The 24,032-nt window shown below is 44.6% G+C and overlaps 4 protein-coding genes and 1 long non-coding RNA gene across 12 annotated transcripts; 2 read left to right on the forward strand and 3 right to left on the reverse strand.

The window, feature by feature from the left end:
• Nucleotides 1-122: 122 nt before the first annotated feature.
• Nucleotides 123-4,118, forward strand: LOC127785970 (F-box protein At5g62510-like). Its single transcript, XM_052313295.1, has 4 exons — nt 123-139; nt 691-843; nt 1,799-1,841; nt 2,781-4,118. The coding sequence occupies exons 1-4, from the start codon at nt 123-125 to the stop codon at nt 4,011-4,013; spliced, it is 1,446 nt and encodes a 481-aa protein (XP_052169255.1). The 3' UTR covers nt 4,014-4,118.
• A 2,234-nt stretch (nt 4,119-6,352) lies between these two features.
• Nucleotides 6,353-8,120, reverse strand: LOC127786150 (uncharacterized). Its single transcript, XM_052313481.1, has one exon. The coding sequence runs from the start codon at nt 7,748-7,750 to the stop codon at nt 6,497-6,499; it is 1,254 nt and encodes a 417-aa protein (XP_052169441.1). The 5' UTR covers nt 7,751-8,120; the 3' UTR covers nt 6,353-6,496.
• A 167-nt stretch (nt 8,121-8,287) lies between these two features.
• On the reverse strand, nt 8,288-13,020 carry LOC127752408 (VAN3-binding protein-like). 4 transcript variants are annotated; one of them, XM_052277747.1, is made up of 8 exons: nt 12,888-13,020; nt 12,238-12,390; nt 11,081-11,242; nt 10,688-10,828; nt 9,834-10,230; nt 9,617-9,745; nt 9,404-9,508; nt 8,290-8,849 (listed from the first exon to the last, which is right to left on the reverse strand). In XM_052277747.1, exons 3-8 carry the CDS (start codon nt 11,153-11,155, stop codon nt 8,659-8,661), a joined length of 1,038 nt encoding a protein of 345 aa, XP_052133707.1. In that variant the 5' UTR covers nt 11,156-11,242; nt 12,238-12,390; nt 12,888-13,020; the 3' UTR covers nt 8,290-8,658. The 4 variants fall into 4 exon arrangements, with proteins under 4 accessions (XP_052133708.1, XP_052133705.1, XP_052133707.1 ...); XM_052277746.1 differs by having other exon boundaries at nt 12,233-12,390; XM_052277748.1 differs by lacking the exon at nt 12,888-13,020 and having other exon boundaries at nt 8,288-8,849; nt 12,238-12,370.
• Nucleotides 13,021-13,274: 254 nt separating this feature from the next.
• LOC127752410 (uncharacterized) lies at nt 13,275-18,909 on the forward strand. Of its 5 annotated transcripts, XR_008012357.1 has the most exons (9): nt 13,662-13,947; nt 14,393-14,575; nt 15,179-15,269; nt 16,389-16,445; nt 16,566-16,713; nt 17,040-17,235; nt 17,701-18,166; nt 18,559-18,696; nt 18,742-18,840. It is a non-coding gene; the product is annotated as an uncharacterized LOC127752410 (long non-coding RNA). The 5 variants fall into 5 exon arrangements; XR_008012358.1 differs by lacking the exon at nt 13,662-13,947 and adding an exon at nt 13,275-13,392 and having other exon boundaries at nt 15,179-16,445; XR_008012355.1 differs by having other exon boundaries at nt 15,179-16,445; nt 18,761-18,909.
• LOC127752407 (VAN3-binding protein-like) lies at nt 17,630-20,860 on the reverse strand. Its single transcript, XM_052277744.1, has 8 exons — nt 20,667-20,860; nt 20,204-20,383; nt 19,840-19,962; nt 19,674-19,736; nt 18,752-19,136; nt 18,514-18,657; nt 18,060-18,164; nt 17,630-17,941 (listed from the first exon to the last, which is right to left on the reverse strand). Exons 1-8 carry the CDS (start codon nt 20,739-20,741, stop codon nt 17,754-17,756), a joined length of 1,263 nt encoding a protein of 420 aa, XP_052133704.1. The 5' UTR covers nt 20,742-20,860; the 3' UTR covers nt 17,630-17,753.
• Nucleotides 20,861-24,032: the final 3,172 nt, after the last annotated feature.

Raw genomic sequence — 24,032 nt, forward strand, 5'->3', positions numbered from 1 at the left:
CTTGAATTTCGTAAGAGATCCAAAGCAAATGCAAGCAAATTATTTCAGCAACTTGCAGCAGACAAGGTTTGGAGTAAGGGGCAGTTTGGGAATCAGAGGGTGGATAAGGGAGGTGGGCCAGAATGGACAGGACAGAATGGTTGGTTCAAATGTCTTACAAAATTCCTCGCCCGGATTTCAAATTCTCTGGAATGGTGGGCCCCGGATGATGCGCGCACGCGCATATTCCTTCGTTGTATGCCGTTGGGCTATGGCCCATGAAAAATGGACCGGAAACATTGAGGCCCACTTAGGAAATGAAATTGGAATTAATTTAGGCCATTGTAGGTTGGAATAAGATCACTTTGACTTCCTCAACTGACCACCGAATCTAAATCGTATCCCTTAACCATAATATTAAAAATCTTGACCCCCGAACTTACAAAATCGGTGCAATTTGACTCTCTTGGTGGTTTTGGAGGGCGGTTTCGCTGACGTGGCGCACACGTGGCAGTGTTGACTTGGTATTTGTCCCACGTGGTATTGACGTGGTGCTTGTAGCATTAAAATAAAAATATATATGTGGGACCCATTTGTCATTCACACAAAAAAATAAAATGTGGGACCCACATGCCATCTTCTCTCTCACTACCCTTCTTCCTCCTCTCCCTTATTTCTCTCTCTCTCCCCTTCATATGAGCCGGCGGCAAGCGGGGCCGAGGTGGCGGCAGCGGCGGCGACGGCGGCCGGGTGGGTGCCGGAGTGGTGGCGGCGGTGGGCGGTGGACCTCGGGCGACGGGCGCGGGAGCAGCTCCGCTGCGACCACATCAGGCCGCCGCCGCCGCCCAGCAGCTCGTTCGTCGGGTGAAGGAGTCCGACCAGTGCCATCTCCAGCACCGGCACGGCGAAGTTGATGTCGGGGCAGATCCGTCGGTCGGTGACGAACAGGATGAGCCGGTAGTTGTTCCCCTGAAAGTCCACCGCCTCTCTGCTGGCCAAGAACCGCTCCGGCCAGAACTCCTCCGGCGAGTTCCACGCCGCAGGGTATCTCCCAATTGCCCACACGTTGATGAACAACGATGTCTTGGCCAGGATCTCTTAGCCTTGCACGACCGCCGTCACCGTCGACTGGCGCGGGACAAGGATCGGGGCGGGACGGGCTTCCCGTCGGCTGCTCGACTGATCTCGTCCTGCAGCTTCGCCATCACCCACGTGTTCGCCGCGAGCTCCGCCATGATCCATTCCAGCGTCTCTGTCCATCGCCCGCCGTCGCCGCCGCCGATCTGGACGCCGCTCCCCACGCACGAAGAAAGAGAGGGAGAGACAGAGAAGGGAGGAGAGGGAGGAGGAAGAGGATGACACGTGGGACCAACATGTCAGCGGGTCCCATAATGTTTTTTGAATGACAAATAGGTCTCGCATTTTTTTTTATTTTAATGCCACATAAACGCCACGTTAATGCCACGTGGGACAAAGACTATGTCAACACTGCCACGTGTGCGACACGTCAGCGAATCCGCCCTCCAAAACCACCAAGGGAGTCAAATTGCACCGGTTTTGTAAAGTTCGGGAAGTCAAGATTTCTGGTATTGCGGTTGAGGGATACGATTTAGATTTGGTGGTCAGTTGAGGGAGTCAAAGTGATCTTATTCCTTATAGGTTCACTGAGGCCCAGGATACTTGCAGCCTCGGCCGACAATATGGGTCTGTCTAATGTGCGTCGAAGTGTTGTACAGGCCCAAGCACCAAATTAGTCTGATTACTTGCATTCTAACCATTTTACTGTTGATCTCATCACCATCATCGTGGAAAGCATTAGGATATCTGGCGCGTTGCTGCGGCGAATGCTTAAAACATTAAAGGTTAAAGGCATCCTCAATGTCTAAGATGCATAGAGGTTATAAGGTGAGACTCACCATTATATGGTCTTTGGTTAATAGCATATGCTATAATGTTTATAGTTTTTTTATCGACTTTACGGTTGGACCCACTCGAAAAAATTTTGTTTCACCCTTTTACATGCAGGATTCAAAGACCCACATCATGCTACAAAAGTATAACCATAGCAACATTCTCTTCTTTTATCTTCTCCCAATGCATAAAGCAATAACAAACATATTACTTTATTCCTTAATATCATATTTGCATACACATTGTGGATGCCCTAACATGGAGTATGAAATTATATTCCTTTCAGTGGCATAGAAGTTTACATAAGATGCATTCTTCTAGTATGTAAGAAGAAACTTACAACTCTTCATACATGCATATATTCCACCATGCATCACATCAGGCCAGGCACATACTTCCTCCGTTTCACAATGTAAGAATTTTTAGCATTACCTACATTCATATAGATGTTATGTGAAACGGAGGGAGTAGCTAATAAGGCATTCCTTACCACCATATCTGAATCACTACCGCCGTTGCCGTTGTATAGGCTGTATGTTCATCTGTTTGTTTGGTTTTCCCTTTCACTTGTTTAATTCATTCTTAGCACAAAGAACCAACAAAAAAAATAAGAAGCTCTCTTATCATTGTCCTGTTGGATATATCATCTCAGAATTTGACGCAGATGAGATCACAGCTAGTCTATTTGCATATAGCCCAAGAAGCAGACAGAACAATCTTTTTCCTGCTCCTCGAATTAGCTGTGCTCCAGAATCCGATTCTTTTTTTTTTTTGTTTTTGGTATGCAGATTCCGATTCGGACTATGCTATGTTACATTCCGTTAATAAATATATGTGCACTATGCAATCTCGAGTTAAGCATCATTTGTTTGTGTGTTTGCTGCATGTAGGACGACACCATGAACATGAAGAAGAGGAGCAAGAAGAGGAAGAGGATGGTAGGACCAGCTGCAGCAGCAGCTACTTTTCCTGAGCTGCCGGAGGAGATTGTGATGGAGATTCTGGCTCGTCTGCCCGTCAAATCCCTGCTACGCTTCAAGTCCGTCTGCAGAGGTTGGCGTGCAATCATCTCCGAGCCCTCCTTCATCCGAACCCAACTCCAGTGCTCGGCTTCCAGACGGCAGCAGGAGCCATCCATCCTCATCAGCCCCCACTTCCGCCATGACCGGCCGACCAAATTCTCCACCCACATCAGCTTCTACCAGTGGGAGCAAGGTGCCTCCTCCCTTGCGAGGATCATGGATGCCAAGGACTTCCCTGTCGGCCACAAGTTCCGCTTAATCAGCCACTACACCCACTGTGATGGCCTAGTGCTCGCCCCGACTATCACCAAGCTCTACCTCTTCAACCCGGCAACAAGAGAAGCCATCACGTTGCCTGACGGCCATGGCCACAGCCACACCGCAGGGCTGGGGCTGGATCCTGGTACCGGCAGGTACAAGGTGGTTCGGTCCTTCTACCGCTCCCCCTCCATGGATCCTCCCGTCTCCATGGGGATGGAGGTGCTCACCGTCGGCGAGCCCGGCGCGCGGTGGAGGGAGACCGCCGTTGATCCTCCACACCCCATCACCCGATGGCGGACGGCCCTTGCCGTCAATGGTGGCTACCTGTTCTGGTACATGGACAGGCGCCGCTACCCCGACGATGCTCCCCGGGGACTCCTCCGGTTCAGCCTGCGAGACGAGGCGTTCGCCGTAACCCGTCTCCCGGAATCGATGGACCCGACGCTCGACGAGAACGTCTTGCCCGACGTGCTGCACGGGGAGCTGTGCGTCGTGCAAGCTCTGCCCGACAAGGCTGGGGTGCTTATCTGGACAATGTCGTCGTCGTCCATGGACAACGACGATGTCCACCTCGACGACGGGCCATGGGAACTGCGATATTGCATCTGTGTCAACGCCCTTTGCCATCCGTTGGGGGTTCTTCCTGATGGAGGAGGAATCTTGTTGTGGGCGAATCGCAGCGTCCATCGCTACGACTTCTCGGTTAGGAAGCTCGCTGGTGTGGTGTGTAACCTGGATCGCATCAGGTATCAGGGTGGTAGGCCAGCCAGATGGAAGAGTGTCGTCGACTTCACCTTGATGCCCTACACCGAGTCTCTCGTTAGAATTACCGCTGCTTAGCTTCTTCGGTCTTGCTACTTTTTATCCCATGAGAATCAGTTTGTATGCACTGCATGTATTTCCCCCCCTCTGTTTATCACTACAAGTACTCCTGCAAATGACAAGGCTATTTATTTGAATGCTCTATTATTAATTTATTTTACTCCCTTCGTTTCATAATGCGGGGCAATTTTTTACTTTGCATTGTTTTAGTTTGATCACTCCTATTTTGTCAACTTAACAGAACCAGATAAATGTGAATGGAGTGCTGCGGAAAGATCATCCTGGGACTGCCTATTTATATGCAGGGGCAAGTTGTTGTCGTTCACCAGATGTGATATCATAAGATTACCTACAGTATAACACCTTTTTCGGCTTAGCGATTCACATTTCTTTCTTACTTCCTACTTATTTTAATTTTAATGTTGTTGACTTTTTATCAATGTTTGACTATTCGTCTAATTTAAATTTTTTGTGCAAATATAAAAATATTTATGTCATGCTTAAAGAACATTTGATGATAAATCAAGTCACAATAAAATAAATAATAATTACATTTTTTTTTATAAGATGAATGGTCAAACGTTAGTAAAAAAATCAACATCGCCATACATTAAAATATGGAGGGAGTAGTACCGTGGAGTATGGACAATTCAGCAGAGAACAACCACTAGAGAACAATATCAATTATTGAATCAAAACTAAGGCCCAACTGACCGTACATACAGAACGATTAAGTCATTAGAAAACTTTGTTTCAGGCAAGACAATGCTTCCTCATGTTAAAATTGAGTGGGAAGTAAAACTGAAACTATATGCAGTATTTTCATTTCTTTTGTTGCATGGTGACTGATCACTGAGACTTCTATAATAAGTACAGAACACTATATTCTGCTGACAAAAGAGTAAGAATGTCTATACTAATTCTACACATAAAGAAGGAGAACATGCAGACAAAGAAAGGAAGAACTGCGGCAGTAAGTATATCTGTATATGAAGCATCTCTCTACAAAATAAAAGTGCACAATAAGCATTTCAAGGAGGGTATTGCCTTACAGGGAACCTTGATGCACCGATCTTGTCACACTTGCATGAGTGTTCGGTACAATATTGCCAGAACTTGCCTCTACACGATGCATTAGCAGTCAGGTAACTCTTTTGGAGTTTGGACCTGTTTTTCCCCTTTCAGGTCATCTGTTCATCAAGTCCTGTAAATCCAAAATGCTTTAGGAGATGGCTCATCTTAAAACAAGCCAAATAGGCATATGCTCGCTGCAATGCATCATCATTCATCAGCAAAACAGACGAACAGGTTGAGAAGTGTCATATTCTGGTGACGGAATTGCACAAAAAGCCTTCAAGTGAGAACATGACAAATATAACAAATATAAGAAGATTGATCGTCTCAGGCGTGCTTTCCTTTGGAAGGGAGACGACCTTGAAAATGTGAGTTTAGGCAGAAGTCTTGTCAATTGGCAGAACGTTTGCAAACTCAAATCTTTAGGTTGGCTTGGTATTCTTAACTTGGAAAAGTTCTCATGTGCATTGTGTCTGCGCTGGTTATGGTTCGGTTGGAAGGATGAAAACAGGCCTTGGCAAGAGATGGAACTTCCTTGTAATGAATTGGACCGAGTGTTGTTTAGAGCTGGATCAGTGATTACTCTGGGGGATGGAAGAAAATGCTCCTTTTGGTCTGATAACTGGCTTCCGGGACAATCGCCCAAAGATATCGCCCCAGAGATCTTCAGTCTTTCCAAGAGAAAGACAAACAATGTAAAGCTAAGTCTCGAAAATAATCATTAGTTTGCTATTCTAAACCCCATCACCTCTTTAGAGGAGATCGATGCTTTGGTGCGACTTGGAAGTTATTTACGGGCTTGTTCAGATTATAGCCAAAATAAACCTTACCAAATTTTGGCCAAAATTTTAGCATGATTTCTTATGTATTTATTAAATTTGCAACAAACTAAACATAGACATTTTTTAGGCAACTTTGTCAAAAAAAAAAAGGTATGATTGAAAATGGCATCAATATGACAACCCTACAAGAAATTACACTCATAGAGCTTTCAAAACAGGCTAATGGCTAATTCTTCGCTAAGCCTTCCCAGTCGTCTTTCTTTTATTCTGTAATTGACGATCTGAACGGCTTACTCCCTCTAGACATTGTTTTTACTTTTGCTCGCTGATTGTAACAGTTGGCGACCTTTATTCCTTCTAATATATCCGGCAGAGCTCCTACCATTTAATGTTTTTTTAAAAAACAAATATAACAAAATGCGAAAAAATGTGGTGAGCTGGTGCAACTGCAACAGGAACTAAAGCAAGCACACATTATAAAATGAGATGGCAAATAAAAATAAGCGCGTAAGCACATCTTCATAAATTAATTACTTGGGGGGTACAGATGCTGTTTCATCGCAAGGAACAACGATACAAGTGATGCCAAAGCAAAGGATGCAAGGTTCAGATTGCCACCGAACGACCACCGGATGATCCGCGAGCTTAGGCAAGATGATCGCCTATTCCCTGGATGCAGTGGGAGAGGCAGTTGACGAAGCTGTATGGCTCGCTGCTTCCATCTGCAACACTGTAACCGTCCTGCTGCGACATCTCACGGAAGATGGAGTCGAGGTGGCATGGCTCGCTACTCCCATCTGCAACATTGTAACCGTCGATTTCGTTCATCTCAGTCTTTTCACGACAATCGAATCCCAGGTAGAGAGTGTCAGCTGCGATGGAGGGGAAAGCCTCTGCAGGTAGTAGAGTGACGGAGCGGCACAGGCCCAAGAACACAGCTCGCCCGCCCAACCCCTTGACCGGGATCAAGTCCCCGGCATCGAAATCCACCCTGTAAACATCATACTTCATCTCGTATTTCGCAGCACCTTGCCGCGATTCATCATCAACATTGCTCTGGCGGATCTTACGGTACACCAGCATCAAACTCCCCACCATTGTCCACAAGGTGAATAGTTCCTGACATCCGGGAGAAATGCAAGGGCTCGCTCGGCTGAGCGGCGGTGACCAGCCGCGGCCGCCCTCCATGATCTGATCTGAAGAAGGAGACCTGTCCAGCACCATGACACTGCCGCCGATGGCGCAGTAGAAGCGCCCTGCGAAGGGCAAAGCCGAGTCAATGTAGGGGCGGTTCTTGTCGGCGACGACGACGGCCCAGCACTCATCGCCGGGTTTAGCGACGGCGATCAACTTGGGGCGGCAGAGGAAGAGAGCCACTGTGGTTGCGGATGCAAGACCGACGCCACGCGCCAATAGCGGATCGTCTTCTAACCCCCCATCCGAATGCCAAGATCGCAGTTGCTCCGGCGTGAGCAGCGCGGTGACCGGCGGGAGGTCGGTGAGGTGGCGGGTGAGGGGGTTGAGCAGGCGGAGGAGGAGGTTGCGCTGGTGGAGCAGCAGCAGGAGGCCCTCCGGGGCGAGCGCGACCAGGGTGTGGCTCTCGAGCTCCGGGAGATCCGTACGGATGCACTCGCCGGTGGAGAGGTTGAGGAAGCGGCGGCAGGGGGGGGGGGGGGGGGGCGGCGCCTTGTCGAGCATGATCCACCGCCGGGGGAGGAAGCGGCAGTCCAGGGCGCGGGAGAGGGGATCCACCGAGCGCAGCCGCCACAGCCGGCACACGGCGCGGAAGCGGATGTAGTCGGCGACGTCGTTGGCGAGGACGCGCTCGGCGATGAGGCCGGCCGGCCCCTCCCCGCCAAGGTTCGACCAGTCCATCCTCCACCTCCTCCTTCCCCGCATGCTCCGCCGCCGCCACTTGAGCAGGGGGTCACGGAGATGCCGCCACCGATGGCGATGGGGAACTCGGCTCGCCGCCGCCGCCGGCGGCGGTGGGAGTTGGAGACTTGGAGTCGGAGTCGGCCGGTGGCCTTCTGATGGGCCAAGTTGCCAACCCTACCCATTTCGGCCCATAGAGACCTATGTCCGGGTAGGCCCACGAAGCCGTGATCCGCCCATCGAAGCTCGCCGCCACCGCCACTAGCTGTGCGTTGCTTACTTGGAATAAGTTCACTTTAGGTCCCCCACGGCCTAAGGCCAAAGCCCAAGAGAGTTTGATTAATTTTTTCCTGACATTTTATCTGTTGTCGATATCAAATAATCATCACCATCATCATGTGAATTCATTTGCATGATTGAAATGAGAACGAAACTTCATTTATCATTTGGTACCGGAAACCGGAAATCTGAAAATATAAGGAGTACACCTCTTTTCATGTGTATATATACTTATAAAATACACACATAAATAAAAAAAGTGAAAAACTTATAACATCCAATCATCCATAATTTTCTCAAAAGCATGTTGGTGTACAAAGTAGGTGAGGTTAGGACCGAAGAATGCAAAAAAAAAAAAAAAAAAAAAAACAGCCCATGCAACCTATATTACAAAACTAAACCTCAACAACTGGCGACTGGCGTACATTGAGTACACAATGCAACCCAAGTCCTGTAGTGCAATATAGTAGTATACTACACCTCTGTATATCATGTGAAGTGTACATATTTTTTTTTATAATGGAACGAAACATTTCGGATTTTGCTAAGAGCTACAACTAATTATTAAAAGGTTCATATAGAAGCAAACTCACACAGTGAAGTGTATAGCTGCAGCTAAACATGTACGTATACGTGTGCCTGACGACGACGGCTCAGAGTTTAGCGTGTTTGACGTTTTGGTCGGACAGAATGCCCTCGATGGCATTCTTCCAGACCTTGCAGTGCATCTGACTGTCCAACAGCAGCTGTACCACACCAGCGGCCGTTCTGAGCACCAGCGGGAACAACACCATGCCGTCCACCACCACATCGCCGCCGTTGCTGGAGACGTCAAGCACCTCATCTGAACAGGGCGCAGGCAGAGCCAGCGGCCGACAAAAAATGAAGCCAGTGATCAATACAACCAGGTTGAGCCAAATCACAACAGTTAGCATATATGCAGCGATGCAAACAAATGTGATATGACCAGACCATTGTGTGGCTAAGCATGCAAGATCATCAAAGGGGCCAGGAGACAAGCGTAACGAAGCAAAAAGGCAGACACTTCAGGTGACATGATGCAGTGCCGGACTTCCGGTGGTACTGTCTGTGGCACGATCGATCGAGACAAACAGTGTACTCATGCAAGTAGAGCAGAAGAATGTTACTGTGTATGATAACCATTGGCATTTCGTTAGACTGTGATAATCTCGATAATTGTAACTATTTTCAGGTGTTGCGCCCCAAAAAACTACTTTTAGATTTACTGTGTCGGAAGCAATAATTTTACTACGTTGTGAATATGTAAAACAAATTATAACCTCTTAAATTTTTGTTTATATAGTGACATAAAAAGAGCAAAACAACCACAGATTGAGCGCAAGTATATTGTGCCTACGAGTTGGGCGTGCTTCTTACAATTTTTGTAGGTTGAGAATGCCCCGTGCAGATGTTTCTTCCCCAGCCTCAGTACTACTCTGTCGCACTGTGGAAAGACAGCCACCTTCCTCAGTCGCACGCTCCCTGCATGACACCAAAACACCAATATTGTCATTGGTGCACTCTGCTCAGTGATAGATATTTGTGTTATCTTAATACTCCTCGTATTGATTATTTGATTTGATCACTCACCACAAGGCAGCCTAACCCTGAGAGTTGTGTCTTTGTGGATGCTAGTAGTGCTGGTGCCAACTGAGTTGTTGTTGCTACCGATTCCCCTGACGTCTGCCCTCAGTTTCAGTGCTGCAGCTCCTCTCAGACCTGATGAGAGTGCAAAACCAGAACAGAAAGAACCATTAACACCGGTTCAAGTGATTTTTCCTTCTTTACCTATAATTTGCAGGATTACATGTAGCAGCAGTGGCCGTGAGGGTGAGCAGTTCAGCAGAGGAGCAGCTCTCGACTCCAGTTTTCACGGCGGAAGTCACGCCGGACCTGTTGGTCCCAGCGAGCTCTGCAGCCTCCGTGCAGACGGTGGCCACCAGCGCAGCAGCGGAAGCAAGCACTGTGCCCATCTTCTTGCTGTCAGCAGCCTCGACATACTTCAGGTTGTCCGGCCTCAGTTCGCACACCGACACGATGCCTGCGATTGCTGCGGCGAGCTGAGCAACCGAGACAGCCGCGCGGGCCTGTGCTGCGTGCAGCCTGAGCTCTTCTTTCCTCTTCTTTCGCTGGCGTCCAGTGACCGAAACAGCACTCAAGAAATGACCTCGAAGAATTGCTTTCATGTAGCCAGCGTTGAGTTGCTAATTTCCAAGGAAAACAAAGCATTCATTAGCAAATCTGACAAGATACTAACTACTTCCTCTGTTTCACAATGCAAGACTTTCTAGCATTGCCCACATTTATTTAGATGTTAATGAATCTAGACATATGTATGTGTTTAGATTCTTTAACATCTATATGTATGTGGGCAATACTAGAAAGTCTTACATTGTGAAACGGAGGGAGTATACTATACTGCAGTTACTGTGTAATTTGTACTATCCTGTGGATGTGCCATGTTATTGTTGTTATACTGCTTGTGTCGTGTCCTTACCCAAGTTGGTTGCTTTTAGCTTATGCTTGCGCTTATGGGGCTAGGCATCTCACTAGCTAGAACACGCTGTTAGACAAGCAAGAATTGAACATATATAGGAAGGCAACTCCTGTGTTGGCCGAGAGTTAAGAGTTAAGAGAGTCTGAGACCATTCACTGACATACCCATGTCTGGTTGAAGAATTGGCTTTTGCCTCCACTGAAATTGACCGTGGACAGATGTCTCTCTTCATCTTTTTCTTCATTTCCCTCTTCGTCTTTGATTGCCTTCTCTGGCTGACGGTGTTCAGATGATGTTCTAAGGGTCTGTGTGCATAAAAACAAAACATAAAATATCTCCATGCTTAATGATTAAGCTTACGAAAGCACTTTTGTGCATGTGAGCTCTAAAATACTCCCTCCATTTTTTTAAAAAAAATGACGTTGGCTAATTCAATCTCGATTTTCAAACTAACCAACGATACATAGAAAGATATGGAGATAATAATAGAGTAACTCTACAATTTAGTAAATGCTGACACCGCGTTGGTAAACGGAACTGAAACTGAGTGAGAATACTTGGAAGAAATCTGATGATGAGGGGCTCCATGTTCGAGAGAGGAACTCCATTGCCTGCTCAGGAATGATCGGCATATCTGCAGGATGGCAGCATTTTGAGCACCGTGATTCCTCTTTACACTGGATCACTGCTTTCCGCACATCAATCTGTGGGCGCTCTGCCTGTTTGAAAATTAAGTAATTTATCACGGTCACAGCACAAAATTAAGTATTCAACACAGAAGGGGCGTAAAACCATGTTAAAAGAGAGATGCAACGTCATGATGCAGAAATTTATAGGCACCTGGCCCTGATAACGACAAAATCAAACCTTTCTCAGAATTTGTCAGAATCTCTAACCATGCTAAACACAATAAGTAATACAAAAACTTCAGTTGAATATGGTTATAGTTAGCCTTAGCCAAAACTATGCCTCGTTTCCTGCTTCTGTTCTATAAATCAAAGAGGAGTATGAATATGCAGAAGCATCACCATTTGACATGACAGTGAATGGCATCTTTGGATGGAAGGCATCCCGAGCACCACTCCTCTTGTGAAATGCTCCATAACCACCAACTTAATCAGGTTACGTTGAGAGATATATAACAGAACCAGAAAAATGAATGGAGTGCTGCGGAAAGATCATCCTGGGACTGCCTATTTATATGCAAAGTCAAGTTGTTGTCGTCCACCAGATGTGGTATCATAAGACTACCTACAGTATAACACCTTTTTCTGTTTAGCGGTTCGCATTTCTTACTATGGACAATTCAGTAGAAAACAACCACTAGAGAACAATATCAATTATTGAATCAAAACTAAGGCCCAACTGACTGTACATACAGAGTGATTAAGTAATTAGAAAACTTTGTTTCAGGCAAGACAATGCTTCCTCATGTTAAAATCGAGTGGGAAGTAAAACTGAAACTATATGCAGTATTTCTATTTCTTTTGTTGCATGGTGACTGATCACTGAGACTTCTATAATAAGTACAGAACACTATATTCTGCTGACAAAAGAGTAAGAATGTCTATACTAATTCTACACATAAAGAAGAAGGAGAAGATGCAGACAAAGAAAGGAAGTACTGCAGCAGTAAGTATATCTGTATATGAAGCCTCTCTCTCTACAAAAATAAAAGTGCACAATAAGCATTTCAAGGAGGATCTTGCCTTACAGGTAACCTTGATGCACTGATCTTGTCACACTTGCATGAGTGTTGGGTACAATATTGCCAGAACTTGCCTCCACACGATGCATTAGCAGTCAGGTAACTCTTTTTGGAGTTTGGACCAGTTTTTCCCCTTTCAGGTCATGTGTTCATCAAGTCCTGTAAATCCAAAATGCTTTAGGAGATGACTCATCTTAAAACAAGCCAAATAGGTATATGTTGTTGCATTCAAGGTCAAGGAGGTGGCTTTTATGATTGCCACACCTCAACCGGAATATATGCTGCAATTTGCATGTACGGAAAAAGAAAAAGGTGTATGTGATCATATGATAGATGGCAATTCGTCCACTAGCATGAACAAATAAAATTTACATGGCTGGAGAATTATCCTGATACCAGAAGAAAAGATTGGAACTGATTAATGACATGTTTGAATGGTTAGGCAAAACAAGATAAGAGCAAACCACAGGGAAGGGATAAATTGAAAGCTTAACTAGTACTACTTTCCAGCATGCTACATGCATGGATCACCAACACCAAGTGGGCAAATGTAGGGTCAAGCTTAGAAAGGCATTTCATTTGTAGCTTTGGTTCTTGGTTTGTGTTTCTAGTTGATGCACTCCCTAGTTGAAACTAGAAGGAAACAACACCATTACCTGCCCAGTTGTATAAGCGGAAACCGCCACTGCTACTATCGGTGTAAGGTCCACTATCTCCCTGGCGGTGGATTATGCTCGAAAATTCCCTCGCCAGCCCTGCATCCTTTGCTTCCTTAACGTGTGATGATTGCTGGCACAAGCCACCGCGTCATGGTTGCTTGGTGCCCCAGCCACGCTGAGCTGAGGAAACAATAACTATGCCAAGGTACCAAGCCGCTCGCTGCAATGTATCATCATTCATCAGCAAAACAGACGAACAGGTTGAGGAGTGTCATATTCTGGTGATGGAAGCGGAAGCAGCCGACGGCTTGGGGCGCCGCCTTGTCAAGCATCATCCACCGCCGGGGGAGGAAGCGGCCGTCCATGGCGCCGCTCTGCGAGCAGCGGGGATCCACCGAGCACAGCCGCCACGGCCGGCACACGGCGCGGAAGCGGATGTAGTCGGCGACGTCGTTGGCGAGGACGCGCTCGGCGATCAACCCGGCGGCCCCTCCCCACCAAGGTTCGACCAGTCCATCCTCCTCCTCCTTCCCCGCACGCTCCGCCGCCACCACCGATGGGGAACTCGGCTCGCCGCCGTCGCCGCCGGTGGGAGTGGGAGTTAGAGTCGGCCGGTGGCCTTCTGATGGGCCAAGTTGCCACCCCTACCTATCTCGGCCCATCTAGGCCTCTGTCCACGAAGCCTCTGATGGGCCCATCTAGCCTTCTGATGGGCCCATGAAGCGTTTTTTTTTTCCTCCTCGGCTCCTCGCGCCGCCGCCTAATGGATTCCCCAACTCCGATGCTTCTAGAACCTTCCGAGCCTCGCGCGCGCCGCCGCCGCCGCGGCCATGGTGCTGGCCTCCGACGAGTTCGGCTGGTCGATCTCGTTCACCATCCTCGAGGAGGAGGAGGAAGAAGGAGTAGAAGACGCGTCACGCGACTGTGGGGGCTCGACTTGACGCGCAGAAGGCGGGCCAATGTCGCCGCCGGCGAGGCCGTGGCGGCGCGCATCCTCCGCGCCTACCTCGACACCAAGAGAGATGGTCCAGTTCCCCTGACGGCGAAGCCACCATTAGTAACCACCTGCTAACCTCCTCTCCTGTCTTCCCTGTTTGGCTTGCTTCCTGTTTGTTGGGTGAGTTGCTTGCTTCCATGGGATCTGGAGTTCTGGACATTGCAAGCCGGTTTGCTTTTGAAGCTTAGTGCCTTTCCCTTAGATCAACATGCTTGTTTGATTGTTGATTCCACTGGAGTGTTCTGTGCGAGGTGTTAAGTGTAGCCCGTCGTTTCTGCAGTTGGGTTAATTGCCGCACTAGTGAGGGAATGTGGACCCTAAAGATTAAGATCTGTTTGATGGATCAGTTCTTGTCATACATGTGTCTTTGTGGGGATCCGGGTTTGTGGTTTTAGCAGTTGATCGTGGGGTTATGCATATAGGTTACTTATCTGAATTGAAGGGTGTTTCTTCGTACAGTTGTTGACCCATTTACTGATTGAACACCTTTACCTATGAATTGCAGCAAATGCTGGAGCAATGATGCTGGACAGCTGGAGGCCTGGAGCAAATGGATGTTGATAACCAGATTGCTAAGCTGATGGTGGAGCTCTCCCGCATCAAGATTGTGAAATTGGGGATGGTACCACTGCGATGGTGGTCATGTTTGGATCACTTCTAGACCAAGCTGAGAAACTGTTAGAATATGGTATTCTTCCAATTAGGATTTCTGAAGGTTATGAGATGGCGTCAAGGATAGTTTTTGATTATCTCGAACACATCTCCCAAAAGTTTTAGTTCAGTGCTACAAATATAGAACCTGTTTTTTTGTACAAACCTGTACGATAATTGACAACCCTAACCCCACAGTGGAGCATTTTTCTTGCAGTCGATGATCCATGGCATTTAGCGGTATCATGATGTTTAGATTGTGTTGTTCGTATATTTAATTACCCTGTTCCAATAGGCTGGATTAGTTAGAGAGAAGTTGTTCGGAACCACATAGTATCGGATGCTCTACATTGAACAAAGTGCAAATTCCAGAGGAGTGACTATTTTTGTTAGTGGCGGTATGCTGGAATACATATATGTCTGTCTTCATGGTTGAATATGCACATTATCTTGATATGGTTTTTGACTATGCATTGTTTTGAACTCTACCCCATCATTATCTTCATATGCTTTGTTTGTTCAAGTTTTTTTTTTTGGGTACTTTCACCCCATCATTGGTGAATCTAACCAAGACACCTTGTGCTAGCTGTTAGCAGAATTTAGCTGTAGGTGGTTTGAACATTCTGCATTGATTTTGCAGGAAACGAAATGATTATTGAGGAGACCAAGTGAAGTATTCATGATGCTCTGTGTGGCTAGGAATCTGATTCGCAAGAACTCTATTGTTTATGGTGGTGGCTCAGCTCAGATATCATGCTCAATCTATTATATTATTAAAGGAATAGAAAAAGGAGCCTCCACGTTCGCTCTCATGGCCTAGAAATTCTCACATTAATCGGAGAAAAAGAAAAAGCAGAGTCCATATAGAAATACAATTTAGAAAGAGCTGAAATTCGGAATTAAAAAAATAAGAAATATTAGAAGAGGAGACTAGAGTCCATATAGAAATACAATTTAGAAATAATTGAAATTCGGAATTAAAAATATAAGAAATATTAGAAGAGGAGACTAGAGTCCATATAGAAATACAATTAGGAAATAACTGAAATTCAAAATTAAAAATAAGGAATATTAGAAGTAGAGTATAGAGTCCATATAGAAATACAATTAGGAAACAATAGAAATTCGGAATTAAAAATAAGGAATATTAGAAGTAGAGTATAGAGTCCATATAAAAATACAATTAATACAATTAAGAAAAAAGATAGAAATACGGAATTAAAAAATAAGAAATATTAGAAGTAGAGTATAGAGTCCATATAAGAATTTAAAACTAACTAAAATTCGGAATAAACATAGTAAAATTAAAAGTAAAGTTTTGAGTCCGTATAAAAATACAATTTACAAATAACTAAAATTCGAAATTAAGAAAAACATGGGAAGAAGAGTTTAAAGTCAATATAGGAATACAATTTAGAAGTAACTGAAATTCGAAATTAAAAATTAAATAATATTGAGAGATGAGTTTAGAGTCCACATAGAAACACAGTTAGAAATAATAAAAATTCAGAAATAAAAATAAATAATATTAGAAGAAGAGCCTAAAGTCTATATAGAAATACAATTTACAGAAAATTCGGAATTAAAAAAAGAAGTATTAAAAGACGAGTCTAGAGTCCATATAGGAATATATATAATTTACAAATAACTAAAATTTGATATTAAAAATAATTACTAACCAACACGTATATAAAATACAATATGAATATTACTCATTTGTAGTTTCGTAAAGTTATTGCAAAATTTAAAATTATGATATCATTTTAATATATTTGAATAATATAATGAGAAAACATATATGCTATTATATGAGAGAAAATATAATGATGCTAGCCGCGCAATCTGCGCAGGTCACCATGCTAGTTGCTATTAAAACTGCAGCAGATCAACAGCCTGGAGTTGACCAAGTAAGTACTGACATTGGACATTTAAGTTACAAAATGAAGCAATGTCTGCCTGTCTTCTGATTGTGTCTGTATACCTGGAGTATGCTATCATTATCTGATACCTGAAAACTGTACGTGCAGATCTCCCTGAGACGTCTCTCCCACACATCGCTCATGACATTTGAGGTGCATTGGATGGGATCCCACTAGCCCTAGCTGAAAACAGTGGTTTGCCCCCTTTTGATACGTTGACTGCAGTAAATCCTCAGCAAGTGAAGCTTTTTTTTTGGTAATCCTTAAACTTTATTCTGTTGCTTTAGTTATAGACTTATAGTTGACATTAATTGACTACATTTAGTCTGATTAGGTCGCCCCACTCCTAGTATGTTTTGGGCTCATAAAAAATGCTTCATATGCCATCAACTCAACCAGCACATACGCCTACTATCTGTTAGTTAATCTGGTGGATGCAAGAAAATATATAGAATGCTATATAATAGAGAACCCTCTAGTTATAGGATGATATGCTAAGGAACCTATGTTCTTTCTATTATATAGCATCCTCGCACATCAGTTATTTTGAAGCATTGTGTAATATTGTGGGTAACTTCCCAGCCTCCTGAACTACCTTTGCAAGATAGCAATCCTCATCATGGTATTGACTGCAATTGCGTTCGAACAAACGGCATCAGAGAACAAAACAAGCAGCAGCAGATCGTGCTGACAACTCAGGTGGTGAAGATGATTCTCAAGATTGATGACATTATCACGCCGTCTGACTGCTGAATGCTGATGACAACCTGCCCAGCTGGTGAATCCATTATTTCTTCCTTGCCTCTTTTTCTCAACATAAAATATGAAAAGGAAAAAGAAAGAACTGGTCTCTTGTTTTGTCTTGCTACCATCTGCCAAACCTTTGTTTCAGGCAAGCCTGTGCATCGCATGAAAACATAACAAGTCACATCTGAATTAGTGTAACTTTTTTTATGGAGAAGGACCTTTTGCTGTATTCTTTTCATATGATCGATGCTAGTGGGCTGCTTAGTATCATACTTTTACTGGTGAGCTGAAGTTAGGAACACGTTTGCTCTGTTTTGATTGTTTGTAATATTTTCTCTTCTCTTAGCGAGGAAGAAATGGTTATCATAATGAGGAAGGTTTGGTTATCTGGTGAACATGGAAAGTGATGTTTAAAGAAATTATAATTTTATACTATACAGTTGTTTATGTTTTACCTGTATATTAAGAACTCACATCACATACATTGCATGTACAGGGGTGATGCAACATGGTAAGAAAAGCAAGGCAATTTTTCCTGGCTCTAATTAATCAGCATTTGGTGTGCTTGAGCTTTCGACCGGACAGCATGCTCTCGATGGAAGCCTTCCAGACCTTGCAGTGCATCTGGTTGTCCAGCAGCAGCTGCACCGTCCCTGCTGCCGTGCTCAGCGCCACGGGGAAGAACTTCCGACAATCCACCACCGCCTCGCCACCGCCAGAGACTGCCAACACCTCATCTGGACCAAGCACAAACAACAGGGTTCAGGCATCATCACCGACAAGCAGAACGAAGATCAATACACTAGTGGCAAGCAGTTCAGCTGGTTCATGCAGGTAAATTTTATTAATTATTACAGTGCTGGTATGTTGTGAATGCTCCATGCAGGCGCTTCTTCCCCAGCCTCAGAGCCACCGTGCCGCACTCCGGGAAGACGGCCACCGTCCTCAGCCGCAACCTTCCTGTAATGCCACCCAAATACCCCAATATCATATTATCATTAGATTGCTTGCTGCACCATGCTCAATGCTAGATCCTAGGAGCTAGTACTACCTTCTTTCTTTATAACAGATAAAATATCCTAGGAGTACTATATATCTTCATTTTTAAGAAACAAAATCTCTTAGAATTACTATCTTTTTTTTAATATTTTGGGGAAGGAAATATAATCTCTTAGGACTTAGGAGTAGTACTATCTTAGTACTCCTCATAGTCAGAGTCTTAGTACTTTGTACTAGGGCATAACAATGTAGTACTACTAGTAGTGATGCTATTTTTTAAGGTACTAATATCATTGGTTTGGTCTCTTACCACAAGGCAGGCAAACCCTGAGAATTGTGCCTTTCTGAATGCTAGCTGTATTGGTGCTCATCATCATCATGGAGTTGCTGGTGCTGCTGCTGATCCCTCTGCTGACGTCTGCTCTCAGCTTCAGCACAGCTGCTCCTCTCAGACCTGGAAAAAGCATACAAGAAGCTCAGCATCATAGCATCAGTGAGTTTGTAGCTTCGATCACTTGGTTGAGTTTCACCACTGAAGTGTTGATTACATGTGGCAGCGGTGGCGGTGAGGGTGAGCAGCTCGGCGGGGGAGCGGCTGTCGAGGCCGGCCTTCACGGCGGAGGTGACCCGGGACCTGTCGGCACCGGCAGACTCCGCGGACTCGGCACAGACGGTGGCCACCAGCGCGGCAGCCGAGGCAAGCACCGTGCTCAGCTTCCTGTCAGCCCCAGCACCCCCAGAGCTGCTCCTCAGCTCGCAAGCCGACACGACGCCGGCGATCGCAGCTGCGAGCTGGGCCACCGAGACGGCGGCGTGGGCCTGCGCCGTGTGCAGCCGGAGCTCGTCGCGCCTCTTCCTCCTCCGGCTCCCGGCGATGGGGATGCTGTCCATCAAGTATCCTCTCAGAATTGCCCTCATGTGTCCCATGTTCAGCTGCTCATTTTCAGTGGAAACCAAAAGCTTTCGTCAATTCACTTCACTGTGCCAGATCCGACAAAGCATGATGGCCTTGTCTTGAAATGAAAAATCTGACAAAATACTACTGCCACCGTCCCAAAAAGATTTTATTTCTGTCTATGCACCTGGACAAATATTTATTCATGTGCATAGCCAGAAATAAAATCTTTTTGGAATGGACTACAATACACTGCAACCAAACATGGCCTTAGAGCAGGTACAAACAGGGCCTTAGAGCAGGTATAGCCGGCTATAACCATATATCAAGAAAAAAAGAGAAGAGAGAGAAGAAAGCGGGCTACAGATTTGTAGCCGGCTGCAACACATACTCCAAGATGTTATGTGTGTATGAGAGGTGGGACCGGGTATTAATCGTGTAGTATATTTTTATAGTTAACTATTGTATAAATGAGCTATTAGATTAGCTATAGATGTTTTGAAGCCAGTAGTTGGCTATACTATTGACCTTGCTCTTAGTGTTGTCACATCTCCCTGTGCTACATATGCCCTTACCCAGGTGGGTTGGTTCTTATGTTTGTGCTGTCCTGAGCTAGACTTCCCACTGGCTAGAATTCCCTGTCAAGGTAAAGCAAGAAATTGATCGTTCATAGGAAGATCTGAAAGATGTCTCTTGCATAAATAATAAGCTACATCATGTAGTGGCTGACACTTGGCTTACCCATGTCTGGTTGAACACTTGGCTTCTGCCTCCATCAAATCGAACCGTGTCCCCATGTGCCTCAACGTCTTCGTCTCCGATCACCTCGTCTTCCTGACGGTTTACCGGTGATGTTCCCAGGCTCTATAGATTCAGGCAAAAGAAAAGAAGAAGAATATAATTAATTTTAGCTGCTGCTGCTGTTGACAGAACTGAAATTGTAACCTGTATAAAACATGAAAATGGAAATGACATGTTGATAATTGAGTTGGAATATATTAATATGTATATGTCAACACCCTTGATTTTGTAGTTTGTAAAATGGAACTGAATCAATCATCGGTGTGGTCCAGAGCAGATGATGCATGTGTGCATATAAACATACACTGGGAGAGAGGATTTGGAAGAGATCCGAGGAGGAAGGGCTCCATGTCCGAGAGAGGAACTCCATTGCCTGCTTGGGGATGACCGGCATCTCTGCAGGATGGCAGCATTTCGGACGCCGTGATTTCTCCTTGCTACATCGGTTCCCCGCCTTCCGCTCGTCGATCTGCGTGCTCTCTGCCTGTTTGCACATTCAGCAAAACCACCATGGTAGCTAAGTCATGATACAAGCTGAATTATATATGTAGTTGAAGTTATATATAAGTTCAGTCACCAAGTTGATCACAGCAACAGCTGAGGTTTTCTCTGATTTTTCCTTTTTGTCATGGGATGTATATATATGCAGATGGTTATGCCAAATTCATAGTACTAGCATTAGCCGACATGTATGGTCCATTTTGCATAAAAGTGAACAAGAAAAGAAATTTTTAGCGCGAAAGATTTGCAAAAAAAAAAAGCATCACCATTTGACACGACAGAGAATGGCATCTCTGCAGGGAGGCCACCCCAAACTCCACTCCTTTCTTGAGATGCTCCATTTACACACTGTTCAGATCAGATCAAATCAAATCAATCTGCGTTGAGAAATACTACTATGAAAGAATCAAGTGGTGCGATGAGAAGATGTTGTCATGGCATTGCCTTGCCTCAAGTATGTTTTTTAGAATGACAATGCCTATTTATAGTGATCTGATCTTTGAAGAAGAAGAAGAAGAAGAAGAAAAAAATCATAGTGATGATCTCCCCCAAGTTCTTGTCGTCCACTAATTGTGACATCAAAAGCCTACCTACAGTATAACTCCGCAACTGTATAGCGATTCGTCTTTCTTACTATGGACAATACACTAGAGAACAACAGCTAGAGAACAATAGCAATTATTGGTTTTAAAGGCATCGCCCTATTGACTGTCCATGCTGAATGATTTCAGAACCTCGTTTCGTTTCAGGCGAGATGAACCACTCCACACATGAAAAAACAATACGTGGAAGCTCCAAAAAGCTACAGTTTGTGTTTTTGGCATTTTCATTCGCGATGCCTGACCATTGATCACTGAAGCTGTGCAAGTCTAAAACAACAGGCTCCAATAAACTGACACAGAGTTCTTTCTTCTCAATGCAAAGACATGCAAAGAAAGATAGCTAGACAAGAGAGAAAGAAGGAAAGCGAAGCTAGGGACAGAGAGAAAAAAACTAGAATAGTTAGAACAAGAGAGAGTAAGTAGTAACTAGTCTGAAGATAAACACTTCAGAGAAAGAAAAGACTTTACCTTAGAAGGAAGTCCTGGATGCACTGATGTAGTGACACCTGCATGGGTAGAGGTCTTTATATGGAGGAAACATACCAAAAAAGCAGAAGCATGCGGCGTTTACAATGCATTCGCGGTCAGATCATCAATTCGGTATTATTATAATTCTGCTATCCCCACGCAATCTCTCCTCCTCTCTACTACTATATTCTGAATTGGTTTTCGTTTCGATATCGTCTTTTAGACTAGTCTTTCCTCTTCAGGAACTTGTGCTGCTCATGTTAGATTAGTAAACTGTGAGAAGGAGCAGGTGCACTATGCTGATTTGGAATGGATGGATCTTCTCAGAGATCACAAAATTGATGCGCTTGGATGAGCTCGAGGAGATGGTCCAGCTGCTAATTGCAATTTGGCATGGTTTATGATTGCCACTTATGGCGCGTGAGTGTGCAAAATTTGCACTGCATCTTGCATATATCTGAAAAAGAAAGTAACTAACAGATGGCACAACGGTTTCTCTGAACAGTGGAATTGGCCAACATTAGAAATTACTTGCTAGACAGGAAGAGATAACAATGATTGTAATGCCGAAACAAAGAAAGGATTAGCAGTGATTGGGAATGAGTGTGTAGCCAAAAGATGAACAAAAGAGAGAGGGAGACCATAACGACAGCTTTGGCAGAAAGCAAACTGGTAGTACTTTCAAGTGTACTGATGCGCTAACCCTGAGTGGAAGAGAAATGTACTGTCAATTTGACACTACATGTGCAATGGTTGATTCTTGAATTAGGGATCATCACATGCAGCTTATCCCTAATCGACACGTCGCTCATCACGCATCTCATGGTCAACATGTGCAGATTAGCATCTGCTCCTGATCGTCCATCTCTTCGTCAGAATGACAGTGGGTGGACAGACTTGATACAGAACGACAAAGGCATCAGAGTTCAGAGAGAGGAAGAGATGAATCAGATGCTAACCTTTTCTTTGCTGTGAAATTGAGCTGAGCTTGAGATGAACTGAGCTGAGACGATGCAAGCGGCAAGGCAGGACCAGTAGACAGGTTGATCATTGACATTCATAAGGCGAATGCTAATAACAACAATAATTACTAATTGCTGTCTTAATCGCTGGATTTAAGGCACGTATTCCTGATGGCCGTTGCTGGGATAGTCAGAGACAGGGGCCCACATGGCCAGTACTACTGGACCGGTCTATTGTCATCTACCTCTACCTCTTTAGTTATGACTACTGAATACTGATCACTACCTGCTTGGGTGATCAAGGACAGATCATCCAGCTCGATTCAATTATCAATGACTAGGATTTTTGTCAACTAGTTCATCCAAATGTTTTAAGTCGAGGCGGTAAAATATATGATAATATACTTATCCGTGCATCCTCGTAGCAAGTATGTTTAGTACTACAGCCGGCCAGGGGCTCTGCTGCAGATCATCCGGTTACCAGAAATGGAAACAGTCAAATAAAAAAAAGCATGATGTAACCATTGTACCCACATAGAACACCGAGGCTGGTTCGCCGAGTCCAAGGTTTCGGTCCATGGCGGCTTGCTGCAGCAAGGAATTCATTTCGGCATGAAGAGGGAATATGCCTTTCAGGTCTCAGCAGCTTCATGCTTGTTATAAACACAGTGGCATTGCGTTGAGATTGGCAATGTGGAGAACTGGACATTCTGGAGGCTCTGTTATTCTAGATTCCTGGGATGACGGATTCATGTTCTGTCTTTAAAGATTCAGAGTTCCAGAACACGCTCAAATTATCCATACTTGCAGGCCTTCTACTGCATAGTTTATGGCTTCAGGTTCTCAGGAGTCAGGATGAATCAAATAGCTGTACGGACATCTTTTGTATCGACCTAGCTGTGTTCAGTGTTTGTGTAAATCAATATTGGAATTGAAATTAACATCCTCTGTTGGAATCGGAGAACAATGAGCTGTGCTTGAAACACACTGCTAGTTCTGAAGCCGAATTGTTATGTTATCTTAGGAAAATTCAGAGTTTTCAGTGTATCCGCGGTAGTGTTGTGTTCAAGTGCCACAGAGTTTCTAAAGGACTAGGCGGGGAGACTCATGGACCTGGCCCAGGAGGCAACTTGTTTAAGTTTGACTAAGTTTATAGAAAAATATAATAATATGTTCAACTTGAAACTAATTTGATATTTTAGATGTTGTTAAATTTTTCTATAAACTTGGTCACATAACAAAGTTTGACTAGGAAAAAGTCAAATGATATATAATATGAAACGGGGGAGTAGTAATAATTAGTACTATGTGTCTAAGGGTAGTTTGGTAATTTTTCATCTATTGTACACAAATATTTTGCTCTTTGAGCTCATCGCAATGCAAGAGTTCAATCCCCAATTTCTACATGTGTTCCCTAATCTTTTCAATGGATGTTTTGTGTTAATTACTCTCTCCACATACTTGTTTATAACATTTCTAAGTTATTTAAGCAGAAGATGTTGTTGATGATAATAGATTTTTTTTTTGGCGGATGGATGGAATAGCCAAAGAGGATATCATAACGGGGGATTTATTGTATTGTTCCTTCCATGCAAAACAT

The sequence above is a fragment of the Oryza glaberrima genome, chromosome 10, assembly GCF_000147395.1.
Source record: "Oryza glaberrima chromosome 10, OglaRS2, whole genome shotgun sequence".
In the NCBI taxonomy this organism is placed as follows: Eukaryota; Viridiplantae; Streptophyta; class Magnoliopsida; order Poales; family Poaceae; genus Oryza; species Oryza glaberrima.